Source organism: Notechis scutatus, chromosome 2 (assembly GCF_049901735.1).
Source record: "Notechis scutatus isolate UNSWTSFEM ecotype Mainland chromosome 2, rNotScu1.2, whole genome shotgun sequence".
Classification (NCBI taxonomy): domain Eukaryota; kingdom Metazoa; phylum Chordata; class Lepidosauria; order Squamata; family Elapidae; genus Notechis; species Notechis scutatus.
This window is the reverse complement of record NC_142010.1, coordinates 76,472,500-76,488,323: the sequence shown is the minus strand read 5'-3', so window position 1 is coordinate 76,488,323 and position 15,824 is coordinate 76,472,500. Positions and strand designations below refer to the sequence as shown.

Genomic DNA, 15,824 nt, shown 5'->3' with positions numbered 1-15,824 from the left:
TCTAGAAGGATGGAAGTCTGAGTCAACCTTGAGCCTGGTGGGACCCGAACTGCCAAACTGCTGGCAGCCTGTGATCAGCAGAAGTAGCCTGAAGTACTGCATTCTAACCACTGCGCCACTGCTGTGGTATATACATGGTATATTGTTTCATCCCCTCTCCTTCCCAAGCCACCTACTCAGTGTTGGCTAAAGTAGTTTGTCCTCCATGCAAGGTAGAAATGTTCATAAGCTCCACCCTTTTCACAAGCAATAGAATCACAGTGAACAACTAACTCTTTATAGCCCTCTCAGAGAGCTCAATTTCTCCCTGAGGTGACCACTTCATGGCCCTGACTGATTGCTTTATCACATTCTCAGTTGAGGCTACAACCCGGAACACATCATCCAAAATGTCTCTCGGAAGCAAGGTAATTCTTCTCTCTGGAGATACAATGCAATCCTTTCTTCATGTTCAATTATTCTTTGGGTATTTATTGCTACTATATTCCTAGGATAGCTTACATGAAATAAACAAAATGTACATGTATTTATTAAATACTATAACCAAACCAAGCAAAATAGAGCAAGTCAGAATTCCTTATTTTCTTTATCCAGTCACATCTGACACCACTTATCTTCATATCCTTTGGTCGAGTTCCCTAGTTTTCACATTGCCTATGGCCCAACAGTCTTGTCAACTCAATATGCAGATGGGGACATTTTTTTTTGTTTTTGGCATGACAAGAACATTCCATCTCTTTTATTTTCTAAATTGCAAGACTCTTTCGAGGATTCCGGGTAAAAGAAGAAGAAAGTGGTAGCAGCAACAAGGAAAACTTTCTTCCTCCCCCCCTCCCCTAATTTTAGACTAGCATCATACCAAGGAAGGCAACTCCACCATATGTGCAGAGTTATGAACCCTCCCTAAGAGATGTATGCCTTCCCCTTTTACAAAGGGAAATTCAAAGGCAGAAATAGATATCCCCCTCCCAGTTGCAATGAATTTCACACAGACTAGCTGAGCCTGCATGATTTTCTAATCTCAATTGAAAAAGTGTTGGGAGGAGACAGCCATTGCCTTAACATGTTGTGTGAACTAGGTCATTGTATGATTTATTTAGGCACTTATATTGTATGAACACAATCAACTCTGCTTCATTGATGTCATAATAGTAATGCTCTGTGTGAATTTCAGCCAGACAGTTTTCTGATTTATTATACATTAGCATGAATAGACAGATGAGGTCAACTTTTGTGCCAAGCTTGGCTCTTGGTAACATGTGATTTTTCCCAACAAAGAGATGGATGGGGTTTGCCATTGCCTTGTTTCCACGTTACTGTTTTTCAACTTCCAAGTTACTCTACTCCAAATTTCCTGGTAGCCATCCATCCAAACCCTAGCCAAGTTAACCCAGTTTAGCTTTTTTTTAGGTCAGTCACCGTCTGCTAAGGCTTGTCCTATTCTGCAGAAAAATAGAGGGAATAAAAATAGGCTCAAAGGATTCTTAGCGGTCCTTGTGTTGAACGGTTGTCTTTCTTTTTTTCCCCAAAGCCCTGAAGAACTGCATCAAGATGCTCAAAATTTGCTAGGCATTGTCAATGAGGATCTTCATTGCAGTAATTTAAAACGAGGGAGGGAGGGAGGGAGGGAGGGAGGGAGGGAGAGAGAGAGAGAGAGAGAGAGATGCCGGCATCATTTTCAGCAAACCCAAGGACAGGTGGAAAAGGCCCAAAGATCATAGCTTCCTTGAGGAACTGGAGCTGCATTCTGAACATTTGGGAGGGTACAATAGGTGAAGGGCTATTGTGACTTTCAACACGGTCTGTCCTGTTTTACTTTGCTCAGTCTAGTACTTTTATCAATAAACTCTGCTGTTCTTTCTTATATTTTTTTCCTGCCTTGTGATGGGAAGACAGGGGCTTCCTTTTGCTTTCAGACTCTGAGAGCTGCCAGATCCTTGCAACAGCAGCATCTTGGAAGCAAAGACCATTTTCTTACTCCCCTGTTCACACTTCACTTGTTAGCTTGGAGGCTGCCTGCCTGCCTCCCTTGCATTCCTCCTCCATGAAACCATTTTAAGAGTTTGTCTCTTTGCTAGCAAGAAGAGTGTGGGTTGGGAATATTCTTTTTCTTCTTATTTTTTAAGAAAATCTCTCTTTTCCCCCCTGTACATCTCTGGAATGAGGTGCCTGATTATATGGTGCCTCATGATAATTTGACTTAGCCTTTTCTTTCACCTGCCAATGGGGGTGGATTCCAAGAACTCAGCAAGAGTTATTCTATTCTTTTTCTTTCCCTTTCTCTCTCTCTCTCTCTTCCTCCCCTCTTCCCCCTGCTTGGATCCCCTCCAGTTTCTTTATGCACAGCAGTTTGCTCTCTTCGTCCCTTTCTATATTCTTCACTCGCTTCCTTTGCCCTTCTTCTATTTCTCAGTAGGGGCTGAATGACTGAGTACATTATGACAGTTATGAGGAAGAAAACCATCTGTTTTGTTTTGCTTTTTAATATTAGCTCCTCTCCATTTTTTTATTCCACTGCCTTAACAAAAGCTCGTCCAGAAGAAGCCAGTTTTTTTTTCGTTTTGCCAATGAAAAAAGGCTGCTGGGACCTTAACCATATTGTCAAATCTGAGGAATGGGGAAACAGTGGATTCTGGGAAGGTTGCCTTCTCATGCTGCGGGGGAGGGGAGGGAAGAGGAGTGGGACAACCATTTAGATACACCCACTCTTGTGCCAGGAGGCATCGCTCTGAGTAATGTGTTGTCACTTTTTCTCTCATGCTTAATTCTACCAGTCTGCACTGTGCAGAGAAATAAATCCAACTGTCACACTTAGTGATTTTATGCAATCAAATCACAGTGAGGTGGCAGGTTCAAAATCAGAGGGGGAGGTGCTATTGCTAAAATAATAAAACAAATGCATACAAGCAATCACATGCAAAGCATGGTCACACCAGGAATGTAAATGTTGTCTTTCAAGTAGAGTTTAAAATTATTGCAAAGTTCTTTCTATATAATAATGAGCAAATATATCACATTTTGCATAATTAAAGTGTCCCTTACTTGAAAGCAATAGTCACATTTTTTTTTCTTTTTTGAGCGGGCATTAATGTTTAATATTTTAAAAAACTTATATGGAAATTAAAATAGACTTTTTACCTCTTTTTTTTAACAAGTTATTGAAATCCAATAGTAATCCATTGTGTGTTTAAAACTAACACAAATAATTTTCTGCATGAAGTAAGTTCAAACGAAGACAAGGCCAGGAAACAAAATGTAATTCAAATTGCAAATACAAAGGCAACCTTGTCCCTATGATCATGTTTCAAGTACTGTAGAAAGAACCACGATCCCTGGTTTTCTTTCTCTCTTTTTTTAAGCGTAGCGAAACATGAAACCAAATTAAAGAGCTTGTCTCTGTTCATTTATTTTAATTCCTGTGACAAACATGTGCAATGGTAAACATTGTAAAGGCGAGTCCTGTCTCATTCCCCTTTGAGCTTTCTTTGTGAGTCTCATTAAGCAAGTGGCTTACAGAGCCAGTAAAGATTGATTGAACTTTTACAAAATTTTTGATAAAGATCTCCACAAAAACTTTCTGAACAAAGCCAGCAGTCTTGGCAAGGGTATTATCTAGCCAGTTTGCAGAAATTGGTTATGATACACAGAAATCCTGGCCTCTTCCCATCTCTCTATCTCTTCTGGCACCCATTGACCCATGACCTCCCAATTCTAGGTGACAATAGCACTTAGCAATAGCACTTAGACTTATATACCACTTTACAGTGCTTGATGGCCCTCTCTAAGTGGTTTAGAGAGTCAGCATTCCCCCCTCCCAATCTGGATCCTCATTTTACCGACTTCAGAAAGATGGAAGGCTGAGTCAACCTTGAGCCTGATGAGATTCAAAGTGCCAAATTGCAGGCCGCCAGCAGGCAGCAGAAATAGCCTACAGTACTGCACTCTAACCACTGTGCCACCACAGCTCTATCACAACTTTAGCACTTTTAAAAAAAACAACAACTGATCTCACAGCCGATGAGTAAAAGATGGGCAGGAAGACAGACCAATATGCCTGCCGAACAGAATTGTATCAGTACTAACGCATTGACACGAGAGAAAACTAAAACCGTGTTCAAGAATGATTGTGAGAATCAGTTGTTGCTTAATGTAGGCAGTACCCCCGAGTCATTCTATAAAGGAAAGGTGAAAGGAGAGGATGCAGGGGAAGGGAATCAATGTGCCTTAATTTGGAATCGTTAACCAGCCTCTCAGGTTTTGCTGTCCTCTTTTTAATTTTATTTATTAAACTTATTATACTGCTGTGTATTGAAGTGTCCTTGAGAGATAACTGTTCATTCTTCCTCCTGTGCAGGAAAGGACAGCTCTGAGGCAGAAGCTAAGGTGAAATGTTTGCATCTGAATCTTAGCACAGTTATTGGTATTCAGAATTCACTAGGTTGGACGAGACTTCTGGGACAGTACATTTCTAAATTCCAATTTACTAGAGCAGCACCTACCTTAAAAATGATTTGGAAAGAAGTACTTTGGCTCCTGTGTGAATGCAAGAAACGCACCTCTCTGCTAATTGTTGAAGCAACTTCTAATTGCTTCAGTTTATGAGTTGCATTCAATTTCATGAGTCAACTCCTTAAAGCAGCACACACACAACACTCCCATGTTTAGGCTCACAGGGAAGCCTGAGAAAATATATGGCTGAAAAAATGTTAGTGTACCCCAATCATTCTGAAATATGCTGAACTCCATTATTTATAGAGAAAAAGAGAATTGCCCTAGTCAGGAATAGAAACAGTAAGGAGAACATGTCATTGGCTCCATAGAACTGTTTAGGATTGCTGCTAACCAACAGAAGAGGCTCACAGCATGTGCTAACAGACCTCAAAATCTGCAATGGCATATAAATAAACAATAAGCAGAACTCTCTGATCATCTAGAGCAGGGGTCCCCAACCACCGGGCCGCGGACCGGTCCCGGTCCATGAATCACTTTGCACTGGGCCGCAAAGAAAATAAAAATAAAATAAAAATGGCGGCTTTCTTCGCCTTCGGTGAATGCTGCTGGGATCAGGGATCAAGGACACAAATGAAAGAAGGGGAGGAAGGAAGCAACCAAAGCCTGTCCTGCTCTCTGGCTCAGTGGCTTCGGTTTCCTCCCGCCTCGTTCCTCTCTCAGTCGCTCTCTCGCTCCTCCACCAGCCCAGGAAGAAACTGCTTCAAAGAACCTGGCAGGGTGGCTTTTCCTGTCGGCGCAGCTCTCCCGAAGCGCCCGTTCACCCCCACCCCGCCGCCAATCAATCCAGGTTCAATCCAGTGCTCCGTTCTGCCTGCCTGCCTGCCTTTGTTTGTTTCGGAGCAGCTTCGGCTGAGAATAATACTATTCGCCTCTTTTACTCAGCCGAAGCTGCTCCGAAACAAACGAAGGCAGGCAGGCAGGCAGAACGGAGCACTGGATTGAACTGCGGGCGGCGGGGCGGGGCGGGGTGAACGGGCGCTGGAGGAGCTGTGCTTCAAACCACCAGAAACGAAGGCAGGCAGGCAGAACGGAGCACTGGATTGAACCGCGGGCGGCGGGGCGGGCGGGGGTGAATGGGCGCTTCGGAGGAGCTGTGCTTCGAAACCACCAGAAACGAAGGCAGGCAGCAGAACGGAGCACTGGATTGAACCGTGGGCAGCGGGGTGGGGGTGAACGGGCGCTTCGGAAGAGCTGCGCCGACAGGAAAAGCCACCCTGCAGGGTTCTTTGAAGCAGTTTCTTCCTGGGCTGGTGGAGGAGTGAGAGAGCGACTGAGAGAGGAACAAGGCAGACACCTGAGGGATGAGGCTGAGGGAGGGAGGGAGACACCTGAGGGATGGAGCTGAGGAAGGCAGGGCCGAGAGGCGGGGCTTCTCAGCTGTCCTGCAGGGACTATCTGTCGCTCAGGGTTGCAATGAGGAGGCATTGGCGCTCCCTGAACTTGGTGGTTTGCTGGCAGACGTTTTATTACCCGACTAGGTAACAACATCAGATGTTACCTAGTCAGATAATGAAACGTCTGCAAGCAAACCACCAAACTCGGACTCCCCCGGTCCTTGAAAAAGTGTTTCTGCGTGAAACTGGTCCCTGGCACAAAAAAGGTTGGGGACCACTGATCTAGAGCAAGGAAGGGTCTTCAAACTTGGCAAGTTTATGACTTGTAGATTCAACTCCCAGAATTCCTGAGCTAACATGACTAGACGAGGAATTCTGCGAGTTGAAGTCCACAAGTCTTAAAGCTGTCAAGTTTGAAAACCCCTGATCTAGAGTAACCTAAGAGAATTTTGGCTGAAATAATTTTCTGCCCATGCTACACATTCAACAGTATTAAACAGGAGGCTACAGACAAATAAACAAAAATTGTATTCAAAGACCCCTATTGCCTATTTCTAGGGCAGGTTTACCAAGCTTCTGAATATGGGTCTGGATTCTGGAAGCACAATATGACAAAGTCCTTCAACAGCACTTTGCTTTCTACTAGAGCAGGGATGTCAAACACACATCTTCAAGGTGGCATCACATGATGCATCGGGACTTTTTTCCCCTTCGCTAAACTGGGTGAGGGAGGGTGGGGCCAGCACATGATGCATCCGGCCCATGGGCCACAAGTTTGACATCCCTGTACTAGAGTGGGGGGGGGGGGAATCCACACTATTCTTTTGCCATTTGAAAATTGTCTTCTTTCAGGTGTGTTGGGATCTGACCCAAAAGCACTTTTTAGGATTGGGCAGTAGCCCATGGTGACTATCCTGAAGACTCAGGAAAACTACCAGCATCTAGGAAAGAAAGCATTCAGCTTGATATCTGGATGGGGATTTTAAAGTGGCTCACAATTAACTAAAGAGAAGGATGGAAAGTAATCAAACTTCCCAATCACCTAAATTATTAAACGACTGTGATGAAATCCCAAGGAATATCTTTAGATTGGATAAATAGGCCATAAAATTTAAAAATATAAAGATAACAGTGTAATAGATATTGAGACAAGATATATTAACTTCAAATATGTACAAATGCAGTCTGAACTAATAGATTTTGGGATTGTGATCGACAGTGTGTGACAACTGTGCAAAAATAAAAATTACACACCAGAAATAATTAAGCCATGTACACCTTTATGTCAAACTACTACATGTGGGATATGTAGAGATGTGGTTAACTCATCAAGGAAAAGATATTGTTGGGCTAGAACAGGGGTCCCCAAACTTGGCAATTTTAAGACTTGTGGACTTCAACTCCCAGAATTTTCTGGGCTGAAGAATTCTGGGGATTGAAGTCCACAAGTCTTAAAATTGCCAAGTTTGGAGACCTCTGGGCTAGAAAAAGTGAAAGGCTATCAAAATGAAATGGTATGGGTTATGTCATCAATGATAAAAATTATGCCAAAAGCACAAATGTTACTAGATTAATGAATATTCCCTATTTTGTGTGTGTGTGCATAAACATTTATTTGTTTGTATCCTGCCTTTATTATTTTTACAAGTAACTCAAGATGAAAAATATCCAACATGCTTTCCTCCTGTTTTCCCCACAACAACCCTATAAGATGAGTTGGGCTGAGAGAGACTGACTGACACAGATTCAGCCAGTGACTTGGGTGGCTAAGGTGGGATTTAAATTCTGGGTCTTCTGCTTTCTAACCTGGTATCTTAACCATTTAAAAAACATCTGAAACCTTGTCTAGAACTTGGAGATTCCACAATAATAATTCATGCCCACATTATCACACAATTAAATTAGTGCGATATGTGTTACTTAGGGCTGCCTTTAAAGGCCTCTGCAAAGGTGCGATTTATACAAAATGAAATGGCTGAGGTGCTGCCAATAGGCTTTCGAGTGTAACTGGAAGTGCTGAGTTTGTCCTATAGACCCTTCTGTGTTTTGTGCCAAATTATTTGTAGGAGATGAGCATGTGGAGCCCAAGGGCAAGTTAAACACATCATAATTTGAGAGTCCTTATATTCCCACAAGAGACCTAAGTCCAGCTCGCCATGTATTCCATTGACTCTTATCTAGTGCCAATTTGGTTTGACCATTAGTAGATCAGATTCTTGTGTATAGGTAGAATGTAATAAACTTTTAGTACCTTGAACTCAACTTCTGACATTAATCTAATATACTAATAGTTAAATCAAATTGGCATCCGATAAGGACGCAGTCGCTCTGTGGCTAAGAAGCTGAGCTTGTCTATCAGAAAGGTCGGCAGTTCTGCAGTTCAAATCCCTAGCACCACGTAATGGAGTGAGCTCTTGTTACTTGTCCCAGCTTCTGCCAACCTAGCAGTTCAAAAGCATGTAAAAATGCAAGTAGAAAAATAGGGACTACTTTGGTGGGAAGGTAACAGTGTTCCGTGCATCTTCAGGCTTTAATCGTGCTGGCCACATGACCACAGAGACATCTTCGGACAGCGCTGGCTCTTTGGCTTTGTAATGGAGAAGAGGACCGCCCCCTAGAGCTGGAAATGACTAGCACGTATATACAAGGGGAACCTTTACCTTTTTAAAGGGTCAACAGGATTCATGAGAGGCTGGATTTAGATCTCTTGTGAAAGCATAGGGGCTCTAAACTGATTACGTGTTTAACCCTGTCCTTGGGCTCTGCTTCCTCATCTTCTACAGCATCCTGAGGACTGCACTCTCTCATTAAAACTGATCTACTGGAGCATAGCTAGAAAACCTTTTGAAGAGCTAGCATTTTCATAAGATTGGGTAGGTATGTGTGTGCATGTTCAAAGCCCCGAGAGGTGTATTTTTCTATAATGGCTCCAACATTGTAGAACAATCCCTTGCTTCCAATTAAAAACTGAATTGAGCCAGAAGCTTTTGGTTATTGATATCATCTTTCCGATGTTAGTTTCTTTTGTGTGTTTATGTGTGTGTGCTGGGGGGGGGGGGAATAAGCTAGCGTGAGTTATGGGAATAGTAGGGAGGTTGATTATAATTTAGGTTTTGATATTATGTGATTGCTGCATGATCTTACCATGGAGATTTTAGTGTTGGGGTGTTGCTGTTGTTTTAGTATTCTTGCACATATTTTATTAAATATGTTATATTTTATTTTAATTTTTATTGTATGCTGCCATTGGTCTTATGAAATTGGCAGCATAAAATCTAAGTAAATTTGGGACTTTATTATCATTTGAACTATTTTTGTTCAGTAATAAAAAAAAATCCCCCCTTATTTGAAGTGCAGTGTATAAACACATCACATTTGGGCTCCTCATTCCTGCTTTTGCCTTGTGACAAGAACATATGAGCATTCTCACAGAAGTATGAATGAAACATTGGCAGGGATAAGTTAATTTTAAAAATTCAGAAAAAGAATTACTACTGTTTTCTGCTGTTTTATGGCTTTTTATGAGAACCTAGTTGGTCACCATGGAAATCAAGGTCCTGGACTGGTTTTACCCAATCTAGCAAGATCCTTATGTTCTTACAGTAAGTTTATTATTGATTTCCTTGATGAAAAGACTGCTGTCGGGAACATTAGCTTAGCTAGTGGCAACAGCTGGCAACTAATAACAGGTTATTCAGAATTCTCTAATTATCCTGAGTTTGTGTGAACTGCTTTAGAACCATTGGGAACTCATTTTGTATGAGTCTAGATAGTTGAACAAATGAATGCAATCATATTTCAATATTATAATAAGCTGTAAATTTACAGCTGGAAAGGATCAAATGAGTCATTGAGTACAGCCTGTTGACCTGAGGATATTTTCCTCATTGCTCTGGGACTCTTTATCAGAGAAAAGCAAGATTTTAAAAGTGTAAATAATTCATTTAGCAAGAGAGATTTCTAGCATGAGTCTATGGGGCAAGTTTAGTGCTTCGTGCTAATCAGTAACCATTTGATGTAATCACCTTTCTAAAACAAGGCATCATATTTACTCAATGCATCTGTTTCCCCCCCCTAATCTTTCTGTATACACTCTCTAACTTAAACTGTATTACTTACCCAGTATAGGTAATGTTACTGCAAGAGTGATTGACTTGAAAGAGCATTCTTCAAGATTAATTTGATGCTTTCTTTGACACAGTCATATAAATAATAGCATTATATCCATTCTAATGGAAACCTACCTTTTCTTTTGTTACATAAAACATTGAGATAATGCCTTCTGGATCTGATGCAAGACCATTTTGTATAACGTGAATATACTGGAAACTTCTCCAGTTATTAAGACTCCAACACAAGCCATTTTAAAAGAAAGAAAGTGACTTTGGATATATATATCTATATATCCATATATATATATAAACATCAATTGGAAAACCTTTTTAATTAATCCATATCTTGAATTGATGATAAATAGAATGTTTTTTTAATTTAGATCAATCTTTCAATACATAGCCAATTTACAAATATAATTACTGGATGAAAATATGATAAATACTTTGTACAGCAGAAGAGACTGGGAAGATATCAACTCAATCTGTTTTTGCCCCTTCTTCCTAGTGTGCCAAATATAAATTTAGAACATTGTTTTGCTTTCTCAACCTCAAGTGTATTTGTCTTATATAACATAAAGAGCTGCATTGCCAGTTTCTTTGACCATCCGGCAAATAATAGCATATGACTATAGGGCAATTTTCTCCAACCTGATGATTTGTACTGTATATTAACCATGCTGTTTGTTAATTATGGAAGTTGTGGTCTGAACGATATAAAGGACAACTGGTAGGGTAAAGTTGTCCTATACCCAATTATGTCATAGGCATCCACAATAGCTAGGTTTCATCAAAATGACAGCACAAGAATTCTTACATCATGACACATGTTCCACATTATATGCTTGCAGTGACATATTCCAAGTATGTAAGAGGCACAGCATCAGCCATTGCATACATTACATCATTTGCTTCCTTCCCCTGTCTGCACTAACACTAGAGAGGGATGTACCAATCTTTGAAACATCCAAGCCATGCTATGAGAGAATAACAGAGCCAAGTTTATCCACTTGACTATAGGACTAGGTTTCCATCTTAAATCTAGCAGGATTTAGAAGCTCATTATGATGTAAAATTAAAACATATTTTTCTCCAAATAATATGTTTTTTTACATATTTGAAATTACATGAGGAGGTCATGACATTGGATATTCCTCAAAAAAATAAATATTTGTAGATAATGCCAATGATGGCTTATCCAAAATTAAATCCTAATCCCTTAGTTCCTTAAATACTCTCTTGTTACACATTTCACAACAATTTGGGTCTCAGTTTAATGACTAGGACATAAGTAGCCAATACAGATGCGTCTGTATGTATATTCATGGTGTAAATACATAGTTATTTGCATTTTACAGATGACAATCTCTAGCACTGTCCAACATACGTTATCGTCTTAAAATATCTCATCTTGAAGATATGGAGATTGCAGGACAATTCCATAAGCTTGCCTCAAGTTAAGTTGAACCCCTCCACAAAATCCTATTGGTTTGGCCCTCCTTGCTAAGGATTTGGGCATTTGCAATAAGATTGAATAATATGTGACCCAATAGCTCGATGACATTAATAAAGCCAAATGACTATGAGATATTTAGGGCAATAGATGCACAGTGTTTAGGTGCAGATCTGCAAAGATAGAGTCTTCTTCATGCAACTTATATCTCCACCCACCCACTCGCTCTGCGCCCCCACCCCATATCATAACCAACAATATTTCAATGCCATGAAAACATTCAACTGTCCCTGGGCTCTTCCATGGCAATAATATTTTTCTTTTGCTTCTCCATCTCCTACCTGTGCTAGGATAAAGGAAGAGAAAAATGGAAGCTACGCCACACCCTGTTGTCCATATATATTCCTGAGTAAACTAATTGAGAGTGAATGAGGATCCAAGCAGAAAGAGACAGAAAACAAAACACAAAGGACAATAATACTTTGGTGCCCCCCCCCAAAAAAAAACCCAGCAACTTTTTGAATCACTATTGCAGAACTCAAAATGCTGCCCACTTTTTTTTTCTTTCTGAGCCATGTGCTGTTGAAACATTGCTCTCTTGCACATACCCTTGTGTACATTCTGCTGAATTCCTGTCCAAACCATCCCTGCAGGTGATATCCTATAGGAGAGTTAGTCCACATTTTAGAAATCACCTGACAAACTGAGCTTGACTTTTTTTTTTCCAGGTGCATATTAAAGGGGGGGGGGGGAATGCTTAAGAATGCTTGTTAAGGATTGGAATGAAACATATGTCTCCATTTATTGCAGAGACCTGCTCATTGAGTCATCTTTACCAGCCACCCATACATGATTTAATCTCCAAAATGTACATGAATATAAATATAAGGTTTGGTGAAAAATGTAAACCAGGAACATCTAAACCATTCGATTTTATCAACTTTTACAAAGTTGACTTTTATTGAATTTGGCACACTTTATCTCGGCCCTTTGTTTACATTGACATGTGCTAATAAAGGAATTAAATGTCCTCGCCTCTTTATTATGCATTTTTGTCCTATATATTTTTCCCCCAGTTTGGTTCGTTGTATAAATTGCATATGCCCAAGTACTTCCACACAAATGCGTGTATGGATGCAAAGTAGCAATGTGTGTTCTTAGAGAAACAGTAATGCCAGTAAATAGAGCATCCACATATTCAAATCGAAATGCATATTTCCATAATGTTTTGCAAATACAAAAAAATGCAAACATACAACAGAGAAGTTGAAACAAAGGAATACATTTATAGACGCACAATGAAAATAGCAAATACATCAGAGAATACATACATGATTCAAAAAAAAAGTACACAAATATTCAGGCATCATTTACAGAGTCAGAAATCCTGCCAGTATTGAAAAATAGAACATAAAGAATTATGTCCTTTAGTCTTATAAAGATGCATTATAAAGAATGAAATACACGTAATCCCCAACAGTCTCTCCCTAAAACTGTACATAGCTCTTGATTAGTTTCCCAGAAATTAAATAAAGTGACTTTGTACTTGCTTCACTAAGAGTAAACAATATTGTAATACAAACTCACACATATTCTTATGCACACAGATATAAGCTTGGACAGACACATGTGCAAACTCCTCAACAGAAGCTTGTGTAATTGTGCATGCAAAAACATGGCTAGAAATATGCAAAATTAAACGTAGACCCATCTGTTTGTTGCAATGTTGCAGCACCCAAATAGCATGCTCTCTTGCGCTGACTTGGATGCTTTTACTCAGAGATTTCAAGGTGGCTTTATCATTATCTAAAAAGAAGTAGCGTTTTTAAAAAAAGGAAAAAAGCAATGGGACGGGGCTGGCCATTCCCAGGGAAGAGAGTGGCATCCTTGGGAAGTTGCTCTTGCTAGACAAATGAAGCATAAACTTCTCCCAAATTCACAACATGACAGAATTGTTATACAGGAGCATAGATCCCTTAACCTCTCTGGCTGGGACAACTCAGAACTACCAGCTGAACCAACAAACATTCCAATAAGAGAACAGTGTCAGCAAGCAGTTGTAACCTTCCCATGCTTATTTCCACTGCCTTAATTTTAACAGCAGGCTGGTAATGTTTGCCAATTCCCTTATTTTTTTTTCTCTCTCCTAGTGCACTCTTTCTGCTCTCTTTAGTGCCTGCATTTCCCTGCTTTTCTATGAGTTTATGGTTGTTGTTCACTACATTGCCTTGTCTTTGCCTTGAGATAAAAGCTTCACTTATTCTGATCAAGGCTTCTAACCACCCCCCATTTCTGCACAACACAACATTTCCTATTAGATTAAACACAGTCGGGTTTTTTCCCCCCAGATCTTTCTCAAACTTACTTCCCCAGCTCTTCGAAGAGCTGATATTCTTCTGTAAACCGGTTGCAGGTGATGGTTGCCATCCTGGATGGTGACTGTCTCTCCTGGCGTGAAGTTTAATACTGGCACTGTTTCTGCCTTGAGCACACGTTCTCCTTTTGCTCTTTGCTCCTAGTGCTGTTTGCCTCTCGGAGGTAAATAAGTGAATATGTATGATTGACAAACCTGGAGATAATGATGAGGGCAATTTGTCTTCTCAGTCTCCCAAGCCTTCGTCAGCATCCAATTCTCCATAGCAACCACCTCCGGAACGCCCTGGTTCTGTTGCCCGGGTAACTACTTCCCAAACACTTGCTTTGCTTGCTGCTTCTGCAGCTCTCTTACGCCCTGAGTCTGTGAGTGAGGAAGCTGCATTTTGAGTTGGACAAGAGGTCGAAGGAAAAAGGCTTTTTGAAGGAAAAGGCTTTTGGAAACAACAAGCCAACAAAAGTCAATATTAAAATACAATTAGATCACACAAGTAAGAATTAAATTAGGTCAAAAAGATTACTATGGAAACTGCAGTTTCCACATTACAGGACGGTATTCAAAAAGACAGGATGTTGTTGCCCTGGTAACTGCATCCTTTACTCCAGAAAGACAGGTGTTGCTGGGTTGCCTGGCAACTGTTCTAAGATTTAAAGAAACATGATGCTTCCTTCAGTCACAGCTTCTTAGTAAAGATGGGATAAAGGCTGCTTCTGTAGTTTCTTTTTGGTATAACTTAGGGAAATTAGAACTACATTCTTTTAAAGGTCTTCTAGTGATTCTGATTTGAGAATAAATGAAACATAGCAGAAAATATCAGTGTTTCTCAAATTCCAGTAGGGGGAACAGCTAAAACTAAAGTTGATCTAGACTCTGAAAAAAAATCTTCTGGAACGCAGCTACTGAGCTTTATTCCCAATGGAGTATCTGGCCCAGATTTCTTGCACTTTCTGTTTTGGCACTTGTTTTGTTTTTGAATCACTCCACGAGAAAGAGTTCATGATGCACTTGTTATTTGTATGCAGCTGCTATTACGGAAAAGAACCCAGATGGAAAGACATACTGTCTAGCAGACATCAGTCCCTAAGTGGGAGTGATTGTGGATTATGGCTTAGTTAAGGATCCTGAATAGTATGAAATACATCGATAGTCTGACATTAACCTTAAAATATTGCCTTGAAACAGTTTGGAATGGAATGGTAGAAGCTATTCACAAATTAAGGTAGCCTTAATAATGCTGTATAGGGAAAAATGATTATACATGCTCAAGTATTCCACTTTTTCCTAAGAAAAAAGGGAATTCTGCCAAGTTGAATGGAAAATGCTTCTAGTACTTATTCTTTATTTTTATATTTTCCTAATGTTCTTGTTAGGGTAAATGTTCTTTCACCATAAGTATGAAAATACATAAAAAGAGACTATTTCATTTCTTGCAATTTCTCACAAGTATTTTATTTCTTCTATTATGAAGTACATTGAGTTGGTTTGGTTATGTAGAGAGACTGAATGAGGATTGAATCACAACTAAATATAGGAAGGAAGAGTCAGTGGGACTGAAGGAGAAGAAGAAGGACAGAATGTTGTGGCGGGACAGACTTGATGAGGACTTCAAAGAAAAAAGATAAATTGTGAGAACAAAAAGTGTTGTCAGTCCATGGACATGGACATATGCTGGTCCCTTATACAATGATGCAAATAGAGAAAGTTTTGGAGAGGTATGAGCCAAAGTGCAGTATTGCAGGCTGACTCTACCCACTGCAAGCAGTTTGATCCTGACAGCTCAAGGTTGCCTCAGCATCTCATCCTTCCAAGGTCAGTAAAATGAGGATTCAGATTATTGAGGTCAATATGTTAACTCTGGGAACACTCAGAGAGTGTGGGTAAGCACTATGGAATTGTATATACAAGTCTAAGTGCTATTGCTATAATGAATATACACACAAATACATGCCCATGGTTTTATTTAATGAAGTTAAATGAAGAAAAGTGCTGAAAAAATAACAAGGGAAAAATATAAAAATGCAATTACAAGAAGATAAATA

The 15,824-nt window shown here is 40.1% G+C and overlaps 1 protein-coding gene across 6 annotated transcripts in view; it reads right to left on the bottom strand.

Moving 5' to 3' along the window:
• Positions 1 to 13,943, bottom strand: part of CAMK2A (calcium/calmodulin dependent protein kinase II alpha) — a 149,903-nt gene extending 135,960 nt beyond the window's left edge. For all 6 annotated transcript variants that reach the window (XM_026686234.2, XM_087955175.1, XM_087955177.1 and 3 more), the window contains exon 1: positions 13,777 to 13,943. In XM_026686234.2, coding sequence (XP_026542019.1) covers positions 13,777 to 13,838 — 62 coding nt within the window. In that variant the 5' untranslated portion in view covers positions 13,839 to 13,943. The remainder of the gene's footprint in view (positions 1 to 13,776) is intronic.
• Positions 13,944 to 15,824: the final 1,881 nt, after the last annotated feature.